At 37.3% G+C, this 22,574-nt stretch overlaps 2 protein-coding genes across 2 annotated transcripts; both read left to right on the forward strand.

Moving 5' to 3' along the window:
* The first annotated feature begins 12,564 nt into the window (after positions 1 to 12,564).
* LOC110214574 (olfactory receptor 13C7-like) lies at positions 12,565 to 13,527 on the forward strand. The gene has a single exon (XM_020995560.1). It carries the CDS (start codon positions 12,565 to 12,567, stop codon positions 13,525 to 13,527), a length of 963 nt encoding a protein of 320 aa, XP_020851219.1.
* A 6,956-nt stretch (positions 13,528 to 20,483) lies between these two features.
* Positions 20,484 to 21,433, forward strand: LOC110214581 (olfactory receptor 13C8-like). Its single transcript, XM_020995567.2, is given in 2 exon segments — positions 20,484 to 20,783; positions 20,786 to 21,433. Coding segments are annotated over 2 exon segments (948 nt in total).
* The last annotated feature ends 1,141 nt before the right edge of the window (positions 21,434 to 22,574 follow it).

The raw sequence follows: 22,574 nt of genomic DNA on the forward strand, positions 1-22,574 counted from the left end.
ACAGATTGGAAGTGTGAGGTGAATGAAGATGATACCAAGCTTGCTGGCCGAATGACTGTGAAGTTGACCTCAAAATAACAGGGAAGATCATAATAGGAGAGAGTTGGGGAAGGGGGACAGATAGAATGACTTCTGGTTGAGAAATATTGCTTTTGAGATGTCTGTGGGACAAACAAAATGTCCAAAAGACTGTCAGTGACCACTTTGTGGAAGGGAGAAAATTCATTCTCTACTAGTTACTTCTGTCCAGCAGCAATATACAAAGGCAATTCAGGGAATGAGTTATTCCCATCAAGTATTTTGAGGTGTCATTCCATAGATGCAAGTATGGTAAACAAGAGACTTCTGTCCTGGAATTTACCCAGAACATGAAGACTCGTAGCTTTATTAGTTAGAAATCCACCCTGGGAACTTTAACTGTCATTCAACAAGCAGTCAGAGCAAATATGTTCAAATTTGTCACTTTACATAGTTGTTATTCTACAGTTGCCAATATAAGATGAGTAATCCAATTTATTGGAACAATCACTTATTACAATCATTTTCCTTAAACAGACAGGCTTTTATTGCGATTTATTAGTGCTATTCCCCATTACAACTCCCTCTAAAGTGCACACATCCATGACCATGCATGACATAATATATCCTCTTTCTACTCTCTACCTAATCCTGCAGATTCTGTTTAGCAAATACAGTTACCTTTCTCTGTGTTCCTACATGGATAAGCAGAGAGACACTTTCAAGATAGATGAAGGCCTGGCTTTGAAGACTCAATCCCCACTTCCATCTTCATGTCCATCCTCCTCATCCCTACTTGACCCATGTCTCTCTCCAGCTCTTCCCACACCTCCACTGTGCCCTTTCGAATTCCCATTCCATGATGAACAAACGTGTCCATTCTTGATCTTTTCCTTTCATATTCTTTGTATATATATTTGCCTGGCTGTTCCCCCAGGATCACTGCATTCCTCACCTTCTTCTGCAGCTCTGGCTCTACCTTCACTGACCCCACCACCACCACCACCACACAAACACACTAGTACTGGAAGGAGAATGTTAATGCAATTTAGTCTGCCACTTTCAGAACATTCAGAATTTTTTGACTCTCCCTTTGCTGCCATCTTTGAACAATCTCTACTCCTTTGAAGTTCACTGTATTAAAATTTACTACCATATTCAAATCATGGTAGATGTTATGTACCAGACCCCAGGTGATTCTTGCTCCTTTCTTGTGGAGTTCAGTGCCTGATTCATTGCCTTCCTCTTGTCCTCAACTCCTATCCTTATACTAGAGAATTTCCTCATCCATGGCGGAGTTCCCTCATACTTTCTAACCTCTGAATTCCTTAATCTCCTTTAAATCTCATTATTTATTCCTTCACTCCACCTCAGTAATACACAGAAATGGATGGTCATACCCGCTATTGCACCATATACCCTATACCTTACCCCTCCCATATCTATTGTTTTCCCTTATCACAACCTTCAATCCCTCCTCCCCTTCAGTCATTTCTCAGGCCGGTATCCCTGCTCTGATTTTGCTTTCCTCTCTTCTCAATCTTGACCCTATAGTTAACAATTCAACTCCACACTGTCCTCTGTTCTTGAATCCTCTACCCCTTTGTGCTAGACCCATTCATTCAATGCCAAACCTAGGCCTATATTATTTCTACCATCTGCCTTCCATACTCCTTTTCATTTGGAGCTAGGAGATGGGTAATACAAATCAGACAGCAACTTTAGGTTGTGTTTTCACCAGAGTTTTCATCAAGGTTTACTCCCTTAATTCTGGTACGCTCTAAATATAGCTCTGGAGCAGCATAAGCCTTGACCTCAGACCCACATACACATGTCATATGATGATGGCCCGAGAGACAATAATAGATCATATCTCTATTTTGCCCTAATTTTTCCAACATGGTGTTATAAGTAAGAGGCAGCTAGTTGGCTCAGGAGATAGAGCCCTGGGCCTGGAGTCAGGTAGTCCTGACTTCAAATGCAGCCTCAGACATTCACTAGCTGTGTGACCCTGGGCAACTCACTTAACCTTGTTTGCCTCAGTTCCTCATCTATAAAATGAGCTAGAGAAGAAAATGGTAAACCACTCCAGTATCTTTGCCAAAAAAAACTCCATGTGGGGTCACAAAGAGTTGGACACAACTGAACAACTGATGCATCATCATAATGAATAGAGCCCTGAACATGTAATAAGTAAGGCCTAAGTTCAAATCTAGCTTTAGACACTTGTGCAAATCTGATCTCAGACACTTACTAGCTGTGTGACCCTGGGTAAGTCACTTAACCAGTGTCTTCCTCAATTGCCACAATCTATAAAATAGGGATACTAATACTACCTACCTCTCAGGGTTTTTGTGGTGATAAAATGAGAAGATAATATTTATAAGGTGCTTTGCAAAACTTAAAGTTCTATATAAATGCTAGCTATTATTAATGTTAGTTATAATACTACCTAGTAAGTACTGTACAAATATTAGCTATTAATATTAATATAGCAAATATCATATTAATATATGCTGATATTACTAATATGTGGTAATATTTCAATATACTAATATTATATTAATAGTATAACCAACATTATCATTTAAAATACGTAGCATTAATATATCACTTACTATGTGCCAGGTATTACACTCAGCCTTTTACAAATATTACCTCATTTCATCCTCAGAACTACTCTGCAAATTAGGTGCTATTATTATCCTACTTTCACAGATGAAGAAACTGAGGCAGACATATTAAGTCACCTACGCAGGGTCACACAGGTCTTCCTGACTCCAGACCCAATGCTCTCTCCACCGAACCACCTTGCTGCCTTCCTGGCCCTGCTAGACACAAATAAGAACCCTGTAAAACCCACCAGACTTTACTGTTTTGGGATATTCCATTCCATCCAGGGTCCTTACAACAAGGTGCACTCAATTCCACCCAGGACTTCAGTGGACCTGAGACATTTGTATCAACTTCCGTGATTCCCTTTCATATTACAATTGTTTCTTCAATAAAACTGGCTTCATTTTTTTCTCACGTGTTGCATATTTCCTTATTCTGGACTTTGGAATCCTGAACCTTCCTAAGCCTATAACAAGGTAGACATTCACAAAAACAGATGATAATGTTTAGCCTAAAGAACTTTCAAATAACAACAGAAAGGCAAAAATCTTAAATACCTCTTTTAAAGGCAATAATTTAATTATAGTAGTAATCATAAGGAAAATGTGATCAAAAAACCTAGCCCTAAAATGGAGACTAAAGAATGGTTTGCTTTAGAACAATGGTTGGATCAAAGACAAAATTGCAAAAAATTAATAAATAAGTAAAGATATTAACAAAAATAACATAACATGACAAAATTATGGGATGTAGCTAAAGTGGTAGAGGCAAGTGTATTCCCTGAATGCTTATATTAACAAAAGAGGGGGAAAATGAGCTGATTATTGTTTTTCTTAATTCAAAAATTAATAAGTTAATACCCTTAAAATGAGGCCAATAGAAAAAAAACACTATCAAAGGGTAAACTAACAGAATTTGAAAGTCAAATACTTGAATTAATAAACTAAACAGGAGCATTTTTTTAGTGTTACTCGAGTATGAATCTGCTTAATACTTCGTAACATTTGGAGTACTACGAATGGACTCTACTATACATAGCACTATAAGCTGTCTAGATACTTCAAATGCTGCCTTCCCTAAGACTACAGAAAAGTAGTGTGGCACTATTTTAATTATCCAGCAAGGGCATATAATAACTTTATCTTCTCAGGTGGTATTGCACTCTTCACCAATCAAGTGATATCATCAAAGTCTCCCTGGCCCATACATAGGATAGTCTTCCTCACTAATGAATGGAATAGTTCCAAGCAGCCATGCTGAGAAGTTTAAAATCCATACTGGCAGCATTTTGAATTTAAAATAGGGGACAATAGGACATATTTCCCAAAAGTATTAAAATGAGTCAATGTATGACTCCGTTCTTGCCCTTCAGTCTTTATTGCTGAGAGTTCATCATACTCAAGCGACCCCTGGACCTACCACAATGTACTCCAGCAATCTTCCTGCCATGCTGCTGATCTCCACAGCCCCTCCTCCCAGCCATTACTCTACCTTCTGCCCTGGGGCCCTGGGTTTCAGATTGGTAAGAATTCACCATATTTAAGTGTCACCAGACCTACTACTAGCAAACATGCTGCCATACTGCTGTACTCATGCCTGCTTTCCTCACTCTGGGAATAGTTATTAACACTATCATTCCTGGAAAGGACATATCAATCAGTCAGTCAGTAAACACTTATTAAGCACCTACTATGCGCCAGACACTACACTAAGCACAAGGAGTACAAAAAATGCAAAAGTTGTTCCTGCTCTCAAAGAGTTCAGAGTCTAATCAGGTAGCCAACATGAAAGCAGTTCTATACAAACATGGGACCTACAGGATAAATTGGAAGTAATGAACAGAAGGAAGGAACTGTAACTAAGAGGAAAGGCTTCCTATAGAGAGTGAGACTTTAGATAAGACTTGAAGGAAGTCAAGGAAGCAAGGAGTCAGAGATAAGAAGAGAGAGCACTCTCAGTATGGGGGACAGCTGGTGAAAAATGCCCACATTTGGGAGATGAAGTATCTTGTTCAAGGAACAACAGCCAAGTAGGTGCCACTGGATCAAAGAGTACGTGAAAGTGCTAGAGGAAGTGGAAAGGAGAAAGGCAACAGCCCCGTTTGGCCTCTTGTTCAATTGTTTCAGTCATGTTCTACTCTTCATGACTCTGCTGGAGGTCTTCTTGGCAAAGATACTGGAGCGGTTTGCCATTTTTTTTTCTCTAGTTCATTTTAGAGATGAAGAAACTGAGATAAACAGGGCTGTGACTTGCCCAGGGTCACACAGCTAAGAAGAGTCTGAAGCCAGATTTGAACTCAGGAAGATGAGTCTTCCTGCCTCCAACCCAGCACTCTATCTGCTCTCCACACTTTATCCACCTCGCTGCCTCCTCTCTGGACACTACTTGTTTACATATGTTTTCCTCCCCTTTTTGAATAAAAGCTCCTTGAGAGCAAGGACTATCTTGACTTTCAAGTCCATATCTCCAGTACTTAACACAATGACTGGCATATAACACTTAACAAATGCTTTTCATTCATTCATTCATCCATACAGCCTGAATAATCTCCCACATTCACAAGTCACAGATACTCAATACATTTTGGCTACATGCTTTGCTGAACAAAGAAAAATTGTTAATCTACAAGAAGAATCTACAAATCTACAAAGATTCCTCTTCCTCCAACCATTACCTAAACTCCTATTGCATCCTCTAGCAAACTGGCCAAAATGGAAAAAGATAGGAATAGTCCACATTGTAGGAGTTGTGGAAAAACAGGTGTATTAATAAATTGTTTATAGAGCTGTGAGTTGATCCAAGCATTCCAGAAAAAAAAAATTATAATAAGGCTTCTAAAATAGCAACTAATATGCCCATGGCCTTTGATCTAGGGATTCCACTACTAGGTATATACCCTAAGGAAGTTAGTGATAAAAAGGAAGGTCCTGGATATACCAATATATTTATAACACCATTTTCTGTAATAACGAAGAACTGAGGAGAAAAGTAGATGCTCATTGATTGGGGAATGGCTAAATAAATTATAGTACATGGAAATAATAAGTAGAATATTTTTATGCCGTAAAAAACAATGAATAGAATACAGAAGATAGAAGATTTACAGCTGATTCAAAATGAAATCATAAGAACCAGAAAAACAACATATCAAATGACTATCAAAATGTATATAGAAGGAATAAATAAAAGAAAAAATTTAATGCTGTACGATTATAATTTGTGGCCAGTCTTGGCCCCAAAGAAGAGAAAATGTACCTCCTTCCCTTCTCTGAATAGCTTGGGAGCTATGGAAGTTGAATATCACATATACTATCAGACTTGGTTAATATGTTGGTTAACTTTATTGGCTTGATTTTTTTTTGTTACAAAGGGTGGCTATATAGGTAGGGATTGGGGGATGAATATATTTGGGCATGGAGGTGACACAAAAACAAAAGTTCTTAATAAAAATATTTTTTTAAAAATTGTAGGGCAGGTGGAAAGATGATATTTATAACTCATAAGACCTTTGTCAGTATTAGGGTAGTTGGAGGAAAAAAATTATATGTATGTGTATAGATAGATAGATAGACAGACAGACAGACAAATAGATAGAAGGCACAAGGTGAGTTGAAGATTAAGGGGTCATATCTGGAGAATAAAATTAAGGGATGAGGGAGGATTATACTCAGAGAAGAAGAAAGGGAGAGGTAGAATGGGGTAAATTATCTCACAAAGAAAAAACAGAAAAGAAAAGTCTCTTACAGTGGAGGGGAAGCAGGGGAAGGTGAGAGGGAATGAGTAAATCTTATTCTCACAGGATTTGGCTTAAGGAGGGAATAACATACACATTCAATTGGGTATGGAAGTTTGTCTTACCCTACAAGAAAATAGGGGGAGAAGGGGACAAGAGAGCAGGGGGATGAAAGAGAGGAGGGCAGATTGGAAAAGGGTGTAATCAGAAGCAAATATTTCTGAGAAGGGACAGGGTCAAAAGAAAGAATAGAATAGATGGGAGGGCAGGATAGGATTAAGGGAAATAGAGTTAGTTTTTCACAACATGTCTACTATGGAAGTGTTTTGAATAACTGCACATGTACAACCTATATTGAGTTGTTTGCCTTTTCAGTGAGGGTGGGTGGGGAGGGAGGAAGAGAGAACTTGAAACCTAAAGTTTTAAAAACATATGTTTAAAAAAAAGTTTTCACATGCTATTGGGAAATAAGAAATACAGGAAATGGGGTACAGAAGTTTATCCTGCCCTACAGGAAAATAGAAGGGGAAGGGGATAAGAGAAGGGGGGAGAGAAAGAAAAGAGGACAGACTAGGGGAAGGGATATTCAGAATGCATGCCATCTTGGGGTGGGGGAGGGGTGAGATGGGGTGAAAATTTGGAACTCAAAAACTTGTGGAAATGAATGTTGAAAACTACAAATAAACAAATTTATATCAGGAAAAAAAAACACAAAAAAAATAGAGGTGGACCTGACTGTGCCCATATCATATGGTAGGGGTATGATTCTACCAAAAAAAAAAAATTTAGGGCAGGGGCAGCTAGGTGGCGCAGAGGATAGAGCACCAGCCCTGGATTCAGGAGGACCTGAGTTCAAATCCAACCTCAGACACATAATACTTACTAGCTCTGTGACCATGGGCAAGTCACTTAACCCCATTGCCTAGCCACAAAAAAAAAAAAAGAAAAAAATTGTAGGGATAAGCAGCTTACTAGATCGCAATCTTTGTATGAGCCAGTATAATAGTTTGCTGTAGTTAATTTTGTGAAATGAATGCTATTTTAGGCATGTTTGAAGTCAAGTCTTTCCCCTTCAAGCTACCTCTTCCTCTTTCTGACTTCCTTTTCTTTGTTAGTAGAGCTGTTATTCTCCCATTCTTTCAGACATTTTACCACAGAATCATATTTTATTCCTCTATCTCCCTTAGATCTATTCAATTGCCAGGTATAATGATTCTATTTCCACAATACAGTTATGTTTATTTCTTCCTGTCAACTCCCATTGCTTCCACTTTAGTTCAGGCCCTCTTTGCCTCTTGTTCAATTTCAATCACCTCCTAGTAATCCACCCTACCCTCACCTCTAGTCTTTGATTTGCCTAGACCACCATACATGCTACTGCCCAATTAATTTCCCTAATACCTGATCATCTCACTTCTTTACTTGAGAACCTATTAGTGTTCTCAATTATCTGCAGAAGACAGTCCAAATTCCTTAGTTGACATACAAAGCCTCCTATGACCTGAATGACTAGAATTGATGTCATTTTTGGATCTGTAGTATAAATGAGTATGTTTACATACATGTATACCTGCATACTTGTGTGATTTTACCTATAAATTGTAAACTCCTGAAGGACAGGGATTGTATATTATTTTTGTTGGCATCTCACCTAGTACATAGCTTGACCCCAGATCAAGCCAATTTGCCAAAGCTGGAGGTTGAGAAAGGAGAGGGACCAGTTAGCAACAATACCCCATGACTTCAGGTACGGAAAAAGGCTAGCCATGACATTAAATTCACCAGGGAGAGGAAACCTACCCCAAACCTCTCAAAGTCAGCATCTTAACTGGTACAAAGCCCAGGGACCCCAAGCTAGGACTTTGGTCCTAAAGTCAGTGGACATTACATAATACATCCACTATCTAAGGATTACATAAATAAATGGTTTCTTGTTCTGTAAGTTAGACTTCAATTAGAGTAGAGTAGTAACTTTCCTCTAATTGGGTGTGTGGGACATTGTCCCTGAAGCATCAGAAACTTTCAAGGTTTCCCTATTTCACTTTCTATAAACTTTAAATTGCTTCAGGGATTAGAACTTTCCCTTAAAGCAAAGAGGGATTTAAATTACCTTTGATTTCAATAGCTGATTCTTTGGAGAATGGAACTGGAATTTGGAAAGGACAGAAATGCTATAGAGAACTGAGCTTTTGTTTCCTGGGAAATGGCTCAGTTCTAATAGAGATCTATATCGGTGGATAGTTCTATTATGTGCTGGTACATCCTGCCACACTAGTACTTATTTCATTCACTTACAGAGAACAAAGACAGAAAATTCATAAAACTGAGTATGCAAAAATCTCAGATGGCTTCCCTTATTGCCACATTTTCAACTTTTTAGATGAATGTTCTATCAGTGAATCTTGAAGGAAATACCAAAAATATTTACCCACATTATACTGATCACTGCTCTATATGCTGACAAAGACAGTTTCCTGACACACGATGCTAGAGCCACTGGAAGTGAAAAAAGAAATCTGCTTCTGATTAAGAAGGAAGCTATTTCTTAGAGGATAAAGAGGTAAATGGAGCTCCCTGTTATACTGAATCTTCCATATTTGAAAATAGAGCTTTCTGAGCTTATGCATTCAAAGGGAGATCATACATAGCTGGAGTTATGTAAGCCAGATTATCTCAGATGTCAAGTCTCCTTCTGTTACAATGTTTAAGGAGGAACATTAACTCTTTCTGGTCACCATCGTTACCTGGTTAGTGTGGAAAAAAAAAAAAGATTTTGATGAAGAAATAAGGCAACCGCAATTCTCTGGAATGATATGGCTCCTTTTCTCCATAGATATTAGTGACGCATTGGGTTATAAGCCTTTGGAAAACAGGGCAATTTAGCTTTCATATATATACAAAATGGAGTGATAAAAACAGATGTTACTTGTAAAGATTCTTGCCGGGGCAGATTTTAACTTAAGATGCAAACTAAAGTCGTTGGTCATAATTACTTCTATTTATGGATTATAAAGTGTGTGTACAAAATTATCTCATCGAGTCTCACAATGAGTCAATTCTTTAATAATTTTTGTTTTACGTATAATTACATGTGAACCTGAGGTTTAGAGAAGCATTTAATCCAGGTGACACACATAGTACTTGGCAGAGTCCAGATTCTTGGTTCAAGTCCCTGACTCCAAATTCATTCCTGTTTCCACTAACTATCCTGCAGGGGCCAGCATGCCACTTAATATTCTTTTTTACTGACTGAAGAATTGTTTCTGTGATTCCTTAAATAATGGGAACCTCAGGGGTAAAGTGACCTCTTGTTAGTAGACCTGTCCTATCCTGTTATCAATATTTGGAAGACACTATCATCTCAAATGCAAAAAATAGTCAGCTACAGCTGTTTTTGATGTTTACCCTTTTATATATTTTATTATCATAGAAAAAAATAGAAGTTTTGAAATGGAATTCAACTTTCTACTTCATAGAGGAAGAAAATAAGGCCCAGAGAAGTTGGCTTGATTTACCCAAGGCTAAATAGCTAATAAGCAGATGAACCAGGACTTGGATCTAGATGCTTTTGAATCTAATCTGGGTTCTCTCTCTTGGAATCTCCATCTATCCTGATTTGTTTAGTCTGAGCTTTATTAGTCAAGTTGTCATCAAAATTATGATCAAATTGAAATTGAAAATGTAAATGTGACATTTTAACTCAGCAATGGTATGGGAGCCTTAAACTAGTTCTAACCATACCTATTTTTTTAAATTAACAGAAATCTGTTTTCTCTTCTTCTTACCCCTTAACTCATTGAAAAAGAAAAGAAAAGGGGCAGCTAGGTGGTGCAGTGAAGAGAGCACCAGCCCTGGAGTCTGGAGGACCTAAGTTCAAATCTGACCTCAGACACTTGATACTTACTAGCTGTGTGACCCTGGGCAAGTCACTTAAGCCCAATTGCCTATACAAAGAGCAAACAAACAAAAAATGAAAATAAAAAAATTCTTTGTAACAAAAATACTTAATCAAGCATAGCAAATTCCTCCAATGGCTGTATACAAAAATATGTATGTCTCATTCTTCACCCAAACTCCATGTAATAAATGGCATGGTTCATCATTGGTTCTCTAGAATCATGCATGGTCATTGTATTAATCATAGCTCTTACAACTACAAAAGTAATTCATTTTTATATTGTTGATGTTATTATTCTCCTGGTTCTGCTTATTTCATTGTCTTTGGTTTATAAAAGTCCTTGGAATTTTGCATTGTTATAATATTGATATTATAGCATAAATTGTTCTTCTGGTTCTGCTGACTTCACTTTGTATCAGTTTATATAACTTTCCATATCTCTTTGAAATAATCTATTTCTTCATTTCTTACAGCATTAGTGTGCCATGATATCCTTAAACCACAGCTTATTCAGTTATTCCTCACTTGATGGGTATCCCCTTAATTTCCAGTTCTATTGCCCCTGCAAAAAAAGGCTGCTATAAATATTTTTGTCCATAGCACACCTTTCAATATTTCTTTTATTTGGGGGCAGGCGGGTGTATAGGCCTAGCAGTTATATAGCTGAGTCAAAGAGCATGCATTGTTCAGTAATTTTTCTGTATAATTCCAAATTGCTTTCCAGAATAGTTGTACCTATTCAGTTCCACCAACAATGCATTTAGTGTGTCTGTTTTCCCACATCCCTTCCAACATTTATCATTTTCTTTTTTTGTTATCTTTGCCATTCTGATGCGTGCGAGGCAAAAATCTCAGAAAAGCTTTCATTTTAATTTCACTAATCGGTAATGATTTGGAGCATTTTTTTCAGATGGCTGTAGCCTAGGTTTCTCCCTTGGGAACTGTTTGTTCATATCCTTAGACAATGTATCCATTAGAGAATGGTTCTTATTCTTATAAATTTGAATTCATTCCTCATATATCTTGGAAATGAGACATTTATAAGAGAAACTTACTGCAAAGATTTTTCCCAGGTAATTATTTCCCTTTTGATCTTAGGTTTGTTAGATTTGTTTGTGAAAAAAAAATTCTTAAATTTTTTGTAATCAAAATTGTGTATTTTGTCACCTGTGGTCCTCTTTATTCCTTTTTTGGTCATGAACTTTTCTCCTCATAGATCTCATAAGTGTTGCTTTCTACTTTTCTCTAATTTCTTTATGATGTGACCTCTTATATTTAGGTCATATACCCATTGGGAGCTTATCTTTGTATAAGATGTAATCTAAATCTAATTTTTCTCATGCTACTGTCCAGATTTCCCAGATGTTTTTGCCAAATAACGAATTAAGATCTTTATATTTATCAGCACTAGGACAGGGGTCCGGAACCTGCAGCCTCAAGGCCATGCATGGCCCTTTACGTCCTCAAGTGTGGTCCACTGACTGAATCCAAACTTCACAGAACAAATCCCCTTAATAAAAGGATTTGTTCTGTAAAACTTGGACTCAGTCAAAAACCTAAGGACCTAAAAGGCCACATGTAGCCTCGAGGCCACAGGTTCCCCACCCCTGCACTAAAGTATTAGATTTATTTTCTTCTGTTTGATAAATAGCTAATCTGTTCCATTGATCAATCTCTCAATTTTTTAACCAGTAGCAAATTGTTTTAATAATTACTGCTATAATGTAGTTTGAGATTTGGCACTGGTAGTCACCCTTTAATACTATTTCTTTTCATTATTTTCTTGAAATTCCTGAACATTTTCCTTTCCATATGAATTTTGTTTTTTTTTATTGATAGTTTGATTGATATGGCATTGAATAAGGAATTTTTTCATTTTTTAAATATAATTCCAAATTGCCTTCTAGAATGATTGGTCAAATTCTCCCTTCCACCATTTGCACCCTCAAGCAATGAATACTCCCATCTTTCATCACATTTGACAATTTATTGGATGTAAAGTGAAACCTCAAAGCTGTTTGGGCTTGCATTTCTCTTATAATTAGTGATTTGAGGAAATCTTCTATATTGAATAGTTTGCCAATTATTCTTTTGATAAATATTTATTCGTGTCTTTTGACAATCCACTATAGAATGGCTCTTGATCTTATACATTGTAATAAGTTCTCATATTTACACACACAGAATTATAGTTTACTTGATGTATCTTTAGAGAGACATACTTACTAACACCTATGGAATAAAATATGCTATTCTCTGTTTGCGTCAGAATCCCAGCAACGGAAAGAGAACCTCAAAAATGAATGAGACCAATCTAACCACTGTGAAAGAATTCATCCTGCTGGGCCTTTCTGGCCACCCGAAGCTGGAGACCATTTTGTTTGTACTGATCCTGTGGATGTACCTGGTAATCTTGCTGGGAAATGGAGTCCTCATCACAGTAACCATCTATGACTCCCACCTACACACACCCATGTACTTTTTTCTCAGTAATCTCTCTTTCCTGGATATTTGCTACACAACTTCCTCTGTACCCCTAATTCTAGACAGTTTCCTCACTCCAAGGAAAACTATTTCCTTCTCCAGCTGTTCAATACAGATGTTTCTGTCTTTTGCCATGGGAGCAACTGAGTGTATGCTCCTTAGCATGATGGCATTTGACCGTTATGTGGCCATCTGCAACCCCCTGAGATACCCTGTCATCATGAATAAGACTGCATATGTGTCAATGGCTGCTTTGTCTTGGACAGCAGGGGCTATTGATTCCATAGTGCAAACATCCCTTGCAGTCCAGTTGCCATTTTGTGGTGCTAATGTCATTGACCATTTTGTCTGTGAGATTCTGGCTGTCCTGAAATTGGCCTGTGGAGATATTACCATTAATGTGCTTAGTATGATGGGATCAAACCTCATTTTTCTAGTCATTCCTCTGATATCAATTTCCATCTCTTATATTTTCATCCTTGCCACCATTCTAAGGATTCCTTCAGCAGAGGGGAGACATAAAGCCTTTTCTACCTGCTCAGCCCACCTGACTGTGGTGATTATATTCTATGGAACAATCCTCTTCATGTATGCAAAACCCAAAGACAAAGATTCAATTAATGCAGACAAACAAGATATTATAGACAAACTCATTTCCCTGTTCTATGGTGTGGTGACACCCATGCTCAATCCCGTCATTTATAGCCTGAGGAACAAAGATGTAAAGACAGCCATAAAGAATATGTTGACTCAAAAATACTTCCTTGAGAAAATGTGAAAGACCCAGTGATAACTTTTACCTGAGAAGACGCATTCATTGAATTTTTTTAAAGTATTGATATTTTTTGTTTTTCCTAAATATCTCCCTGAATACTCCCTTTTCCAACACCCTCACCCAGACAGCAATACCATATAACAAAGAATATTTTCAAAGAAAAAATGAAAAAGAGGAAGAGAAAAATAGCAAAAATCATCAGTGCAATGAAAAATATCTAAAAATATATGCAGTGCTCTACACCCATGGACCTCCTATCTCTGCCATCTCCCAGTGGGGAAAGTGTCGTCTCTTATCTTGTCTTTGAGTATATGCCTGTTCTTTGTAATTTTTGCAACATTCGCTTCATAGGGTTTCTAGCACAAATGAACCATATACTTTGTTAAAGGCTTGTCCTGCATCTAGTGGGATAATTATGTGATTTCAGGTGTTTTTGCTTGATTTCCTAATGCTAAACCATCCTGGCATCCCTGGTACAAACCCAACTTGGTTTTTAGTGAATGATTTCCTGAATGAATTGCTGAAGTGTATTTGAGAGGCAGCTAGGTGACACAGTGGATAGAGCACTGGCCCTGAAGTCAGGAGGATTTGAGTTCAAAACCGGCCTCAGACCAAACACTTGACACTTACTAGTTGTGTGACCCTGGGCAAGTCACTTAACCCCAATTGCCAAAAAAAAAAAAAAGAATATGAAGTGTGTTTGACAGGGTTCTATTTAAAATCTTTAAATCTATGTTCATTAATGATATTGGTGTATAATTCTCCTTCTTTGCTCTATAGTTCTCTGGCATCTAGACTATATATATTTCACAAAATTAGTTTGGTATAGTATTCTCAATTATTGAAAATGATTTATGTAGTATTAGTATTAATTTGTCTTTAAAGGTTTGATAGAATTCTCTTATAGTTCCATCAGGTCCAAGAAACTACTGCCATCCCCACTCCCAACCTACCTTCCCCATACATGCACATTTTTGTAATTCCTTTCTACAATATCAGCAAATAGACTTCAATTAAAGTTTTGATTGATAGAAAACTTACATTTCAGATATCTCTAATCATTAGGAGACTATCTCTAACCCAAAACATGCCTCTCTGTACTTTTTAATTCCTGATCCTCTAGAGTTAAGCAAAGTAAAGCTAATCGCTCTTCCATGAGTGGTTCCTTCAAAATTCTGAAATGGAAATTACTCCAAGAGATGAGATAGATGCCTTTAAGAATTAAATTCTGATGACAGAAATGGAAACTATTAAAATGGGATTTAAAAAAAACAAACAAACCAGTAAGCTGTCTAAAGAGACCAAAGTGGACACTGAGGGAATATTCATGACCAGCTTATACTTTAATTCATGAGTAGGAAGCAAGATGTGGTAGCCCTTTCTAAATAAATTATCCAAATACTGACAGTTACCAACTTGTTAGAATAAAGAGGAAAGTTGATAACAAAAAAAAGAAATAATTACATGAGAAAATGCATATATAAGTAGGAAGCAAATTTGGGAGTACTTTATAAATCAATCATCCACATAGAATCTGTCATGAACTTGTTAGAATAAAGATGAACATCAATAACATAGTAGAAGAAATAATTACATGAGATCTGTCATATAATTAAAATAACTCTAATATGACCTATTTAAATGAATTATAGATGCTAAAAAAGGTAATACAGAATTTGTTTATGTATCAACATTCACTCTGTACGATTACTTGCTATAGAAGTTGAACTGATGTAAATCAATGCCATGATGAACACAGTGCAAAATAACATAAAAATAGCTTCAGCCAGTAAATACTCAGCTGCCTTAACAAGCAGAGAGGTCCACAGAAGCCAAGGACAATATTGATTTACAATATAAACTTTTTTTTTAATATTTTTTTTCTCTCTCCTTTCTCATTATAAATTATAATGTAGCTAGGTTGCTTCTTTCCAACTTTTTCACAAATGCATAGTCCATGTATTGATAGAAAACCATCAATTATTTTTCCCATTGAAATCATAAATATTTACAGCATTAACATTAACAAAAATAAATCCCCATGGTTAATCTCATGGGGATATTGATCAGTGGGCATTTAATACACAGAGGAACAATATCCTAGAACAAAAAGGTCACTAAGGATTTTTATGAGAAAACAACTCCATAAAGAAACTGCCATTTCATTACATATAATAACAGAAGTGAAATACCAGGAGGGTCTCTCCCCACAAACTGTACTGTAGTACAAAAGTGACTAGAAATTTTATAGAAGTTAATCTGTAATCTCGGGAGAGTAGAGAGTGGGATTGGGGCTACAAATAACACACTTTTAAGTTTAATCTGTATTATAGATATTTTCTTATCACTTTCTTAAGTCTATAAATCAAACAAAATAGTAAATAAGGCTGTGATATGTAGCATTTGCCAAATTCTAAGTTCACACTGAAAAGTGTACAATTAGTTAAAATAAGCCAGCACAAGCTGGCTACAGCACACCCCTGGGAAAGTGGCAGATAGGTGAGTATCACAGCAATGGGAAGGCCATCTCTCCAAGAGCAATAACATGGACTCGACATGGACTGGTGGAGGACCATGAGGCATGGAGGTGATGGGCCAGAGAACTTCTCTAGAGAGCAAGTATGTCTCCCCAACCCCAGCCCATGGCAAAGCTTTAAGAGAACTTACTATATGGAGCCTTGATATCAGCATTAAATAAACCACACAGTCCTAGAATCCTGAGAGGAAGTAGAGTGACAGTCACCTTGCTTGGGAGACTGACCTGCTAGTGCCTGTGTGTGTAAGGAAAGCAGCTTGAGAAGATATAAATGGATCCCACAGGTACTGAAGATGAGACCCACAGATGTCTGAATGATTGCTCACACAAGTTGTAAACAATAGCACCAGGATTTGATCCAAAGTCCTCTGATTCTTCTGGCAATTGGGGTTAAATGGCTTGCCCAGGGTCACACAGCTACTAAGTGTCTGAGGCTAGGTTGGAATTCAAGTCCTCCTGACTCCAGAGCTAGTGCTCTATCCACTGTGCCCCCTAGTTGCCCCTTTCTCATTCTTCTAACTCTAAATCTAATACTCTGTCACATCATGCTCCCCTTCTTGTTACCAGTAGAGGAGAATTCCAGAGAGCACCATGGAAGAGGAAGGCAGAGAAGGAGAGATGAAGGGGAGGCCCAGGGCTGAGTATATTATTGGGAGGGGAGAAACAACAATCGTTGCATACTGCCTCCACGGTAGATCCTTCCTGACCAACCTGCCCCTCAGCCCCACTCCATGCTGATCCAGTATTCCCAATGTCAGGGACAATGAGCCAAAGTCAGAAGTCGGGCCAAGGATAGGGCTAGTTGGTCACAGCACCTGATGACCCCAGGGGCCAAATGAGTGAGTGGATCAGTCTAATATTTGATATCCCAGAAGGAGAAAATGCTCCCATCCCTGTGTCAGTATCCTCATCTAAGACAAAGTCCCAATGTGCTAGGTCTGGCACTCATCCAGAGGTCAGGGGACAATGCTTCCACTTTGAAATGACTCCATAGCCACAGAAATAGTTTCTTACTATGCAAGTTCAACTTCAATTAAAACAAAGTAGTAACTTTGCTCTAATTGGGTTCCCTACCTTTCCCTTTCTCTAAACTTTAAATTGCCTCAGGGATTAGAACTTTCCCTTAAAGCATCAAGGGATTTAAATTACCTTTGGTTCCAATAGTTGATCCTTTGGAGAATGGATCCAGAACTTGAAATGGACAGAAACGCTGTAAAGAACTGGATTTGAAAGTTTTGTTTCTTCTAGGAAATTAGCTCAGGTCTAGTAGAGATCTGTATCGATCAAGGGCTCTGTTCTGTATCTGGCACCCACTTATTGCCACACTGACATTTCTTTATTTCATTGACTAACAGAAAATGAAGACAGAAAATTCATGATGCTGAAAATATGAAAATTTCCCATGGCTTCCTCTGCAGCCACTTTTTCAACTTTCTGATAAATACTCTCTAAGTGAAACTTGACAAAAATAACTGTCACATGTATCTGTCCACATCATAGTGATCACCACTCCGTATGCTGGGGGAAGGATTTTTCTGACTCAGAATATCTGAGCCACTGGAAGTCAGATAGAAACTTCTTTCTGAGCAAGGAGGATACTATTTCTCAGACTTAGAGGTAAATGGACATCCCTGTTACTCAATTTTAAACATTTAGAAATAGAGAGGATATACTTTATTTGAGTTGTTGAGCCAGAATATTCCGGTATCCAGTCCTCTTCTGCTACGTATTTTTAAGAGTGCATTTAATATTTATGGTAACAAAAAATATTTATAGTCACAACAATTACTTAGCTACAATGAATTAGTGAGGTCACAATTATCAAAAATGGTGCCTTGTTTCACAAATGTTAGTGATTTTTATTGCTCAGTTGTTTCAATCGTGTCCAATTCTTTGTGATACTATTTGGGGTTTTCTCAGCAAAAATACTGGAGTGGTTTGCCATTTCCTTCTCTAAGTCATTTTATAGATGAGTAAATTGAGGCAAACAGGGTTAAGTGACTTACACAGAGTCACATAGCTGGTGTCTGAAGTCAAATTTGAACTCAGGTCTTCCTGACTCCAGGCCTTGCACTCTATCCACTGTGCCAGCTACCTGCCCAATATTAGTGATATTCTGAGTTACTCTTCTTTGGAAAATATACTAATGGCTTCCAAATGTACCTCAATTTTCTACAGAATTTTGCACAGAAGAAGCTAATAAAAACAAGTGTTACTTATAAAGGCTAATCTCATGATAGATTCTTATTCAATACATAAACTAAGGCCATTGGCCATAATCACTTCTACTTACATAGCACTTTACGGCTTATTAAGTATGTACAACCATGATTCCTTTTAGCCTTACAAGTTTTATACATCCTGTTTTATCTCTAAGTGTGTGAAACTAAAGTTCGGAGAAGCAAAAGCAATTGAATCCAATCTAGGTCATGATCATAGTTCTTGGCAGAGCCAGAACTCTGATTTATTTATGTCTCTTTAAAGCCAATCAAATCTTGGGACCACTATGTATCCTGCAGAGATAGGCATGGATTTTATTCTATTTCAATAACTAGGGAAGAAAGACTATGATTCTACGATTGATGCAAATATCAATGGTTATATGATCTCCTATAGCTAGAAATAGTCTCCTTTGTTCTCAAGGTGTGGGATATGATGTGGTCTGAATGTTTATGACAGTCAACCAATTTGTTTGGCTGACACTTTTACATACTTTATAATCATAAATCATATGACTTAGAAGGATCCTTGGAGATTATTGAAACAAACTTTACACTTTACAAATGAGAAAAATAAGATCCAAAGAAGTTAATTTTATTTTTCCCATGGTCACACAGCCAGAATTTGAATCTAGATCTTCTCTGCTTCCAAAATCTAGGCTGTCTTTATTAAACGATCTATTCGCCCTGAATTGCTTAATTGTCTAAGCTTCATTAATGAAGTTACATCCAAAATATCAATCAAATACATATGTGAATCATTACTTCAACCCAATTATGTGTGAGCTTTAATCTGGCCCTCCAATAATGAGGTATTGTCTTAGATCTGAAATCTCTGTTCTAGGATTTCTAAGTGGATCTTCTGATGCTAGTTATCATCACAACAAACATGCTTTGTGCTACAGTATTTTTAAATTTTCAATCTTCTTAATATCGTTTGTTTTTATGTCACTTTCTTTTCTGAATATATCCCTTTACTATCCTCGGTTCAGTGAACTATCCCTTATAATAAGGATTTTAAAAGAAAAAGAAAAAAAGCAGGTCAGTGAAACTAGGCAACACATAAAATGAGTTTGAAAGTATATGTGTAAATCCAGTGTTCCATACCCACTTCTGCAAAGAAGAGAGACAGTTGTGTTTTTCTATCTCTTTCACTGCCTAAGCAAAGACATTATAAATACAAAGGATTCAGCTTCTGCTGAAGACTGTGGTTCCTTATATTTGCATTGTTGTATTCATTGTGCATATTCTTTTTCCAATCATTATTTCTCTTTGCATCAGTTCACATCTCATACTTCTCTGAAATTATCGTATTGATCATTTGTTAGTCTGTAGTAAGATTTTGTTATATTCATATACCTCTATGTGATTAACCATTCCCTAATCCACAAGTGGGACAGCTAGATGGCTCAGTGGACAGAGTACTGGATCTGAAGTCAAGAGGACTTTTATCTTCCTGAGTTCAAATGTGGCCGCAGACACTTAGTAGCTGTGACGCTGGGCAAGCCACTTAACCCCATTTGTCTCATCTGTAAAATGAACCCGAGAAGGAAATGGCAAACCAGTCCAGTCTCTTTGCAAAGAAAACCCCAAAATGGGGTCATGAAGAGTCAGACACTATTGAACAACAATGAAATTCACAAGTAGCCACTGTTTTCAGTTCTTTGTTTTTGCAGAAAGTCTGCTGTGGATATTTAGGTGTATATGAATCTTTTCTTTCTCTCTATGACCTCCTTGGGAGTGTAATGGAAACTCCAGGTCAGAGTTCTGCTTCACTTTTTTAGCATAATTCCAAATTACTTTCCAGAAGGTTAGACTACTATGAAACTCTACTACCCTACCTTCCCTCTTCCCCTCAAGCAATGCATACCCCCATCATTTAACATTTTTGCCAGTTAGTTGGATATGCTATGAAACCTCAAAGTTGTTTTGATTTGCCTTTTCCACATAAATAATGATCTGGTGCACTGTTCAATATGGTTGTTAATAATCACAATTCTATTGGAAAAATTATTTTTCTTATTTTTTGACCACTGAGAAATGGATCTTGGTCTCTTATATTGCAATATATTTCCATATTCAAAAAAAGCTAACAGTTTACTGGAGATGTAATCTTGGGAAAAGGTAAGTATTTCCTGGCACTGACACAACAAAACTATGTTCTGTTTTCCTCAGAATTCACACAATTAAAAGAGAACATTAAAATGGAAGGAACCAATCAAACCGTTGTGACAGAATTTGTCCTCCTGGGACTTTCTGACTATCCAAAGCTAGAGACCATTTTCTTTGTGCTGGTCCTGTGGATGTACCTGGTAATCCTGGTGGTCAATGGAGTACTGATCATAGTAGCCATTTATGACTCCCACCTCCACACACCCATGTACTTCTTTCTAGGTAATCTCTCCTTCCTGGACATTTGCTACGCAACTTCTACTGTGCCCCTAACTCTAGACAGCTTCCTCACTCCAAGGAAAGCCATTTCCTTCTCCAGCTGTGCAATGCAAATATGTTTCTATCCTTTGCCACGGGTGCAACTGAATGTGTGCTCCTGAGCATGATGGCATTTGACCGTTACGTGGCCTTCTGCAAGCCCCTGAGATATCCTGTCATCATGAGCAAGGGTACTTATGTGTCAATGGCATCTGCGTCCTGGGCAGCTGGGGTTCTTGACTCAATAGTACAAACATCTCTTGTAGTTCAGTTAATATTTTGCTTGGATGTCATTGATCATTTTATTTGTGAGATCCTGGCTGTCCTAAAATTGGCCTGTGGAGACATTTCCATCAATGTACTTAGCATGGCAGGATCAAACTTCATCTTTCTAGTTATTCCTCTGATATCAATTTCCATCTCTTACATTTTCATACTTGTTGCAATCCTCAGGATTCCTTCTACAAAAGGAAGACAGAAAGCCTTTTCCACCTGCTCAGCCCACCTGACTGTGGTGATTATATTCTATGGAACAATCTTCTTCATGTATGCAAAACCCAAATCTAAGGGCTCTGTTAGAGCAGATAGTGACATCATAGACAAATTTATCACGTTGTTCTATAGTGTGGTGACTCCCATGCTCAATCCCATCATTTATAGCTTGAGGAACAAGGATGTTAAGGCAGCTGTAAAGAATATTTTAAGTCAAAAACCATTTCACTGAGTCTACAGGATACAGTGTAATGACTTACACCAGAAAATATATATTTGCTAATGGTTAAATTTTCTTTAAAAACTGTTAGCATTTAGAATCATATTGTGGATAGGTATTTAAACTCTCTCTTCAAAATTTGGGGTGTTGAATGATTAAATTTATAACTACTTATCCAAAATTCATGTGTGGAAAGAATCATCTATCATTTGAATGTAGAAATTCAGATGTCTAGCTCTTTCCTCATCTGTAAAATGAGGATAATAATAGCATCTACCTCCCTGGGCTGTCATGAGAATAAAATTAGTAAAGATTTATAAAGAGCTTTGCAAACATTAAAGCAATATATAAGTGCCAGCTATTTTTATTTTTTTAGGTAAAGGCAGTTATCCAGGCAGAAATGTTAGCAATCCTTTTGCCACTAGTGGAACCATAAAGTAATTGATTAATATCTTGCACTTCAGGTGAGTGGCAAGACACACATTGGGTTAGCATCAGAGTAAAGTTCTCAAGATAGGGATCCTTGGTAGTTTGATTGAACTAGAGAAGTGGCTTGCCAAAGGCAGGAGGAGATTTTGAGGAGGAAGAAGGTTTCTCTGGTTCCTCTTACCCTTAACCCTTTAAATTAACAATGTTATTCCAAACCTGATGAATTGGAGGCCAGAAAGAAAAAAGGCAAGTACTTATCCCCCAATTCTTTAAGGAAGATGTGGAAATAAAAAAGGAAATGAAAAATATTTAGCATCTAGTGATAAGAAGAGTAAAAGAAATGGAGGACCCATACTATCCATCCTTGTCTCCTCTATTTCTCTCCTTGACATCCCTCAATGAAATCATAAGACAGAGGAAGGAATTGTTGAGACAGAAACCTTTGTTGAAACAAAAGCTTTGGGGAGAAGAATACTCTTTGATATCCCAAAAGAGTATAACCAGGCTGGAAATAGTAGGAGCACTGGACAGGAAGAGAATGATTTTGTCTTATTAATGTTCCTTATAAAGCACGGCACCTAGATCTAGAAACATGCCAGCTGTATTCTGATGATGGCAAAATACAGTGGGATTATCACCTCCTTCATTGTGGATATTATACTTCTATTAACTCAGTCCAAAATGGCATTAAATTTGGTGGATATCATTTCCCACTCAACATCTC

This window comes from Phascolarctos cinereus, unplaced genomic scaffold, assembly GCF_003287225.1.
Source record: "Phascolarctos cinereus isolate Bilbo 61053 unplaced genomic scaffold, phaCin_HiC Scaffold_4;HRSCAF=312, whole genome shotgun sequence".
NCBI lineage: Eukaryota > Metazoa > Chordata > Mammalia > Diprotodontia > Phascolarctidae > Phascolarctos > Phascolarctos cinereus.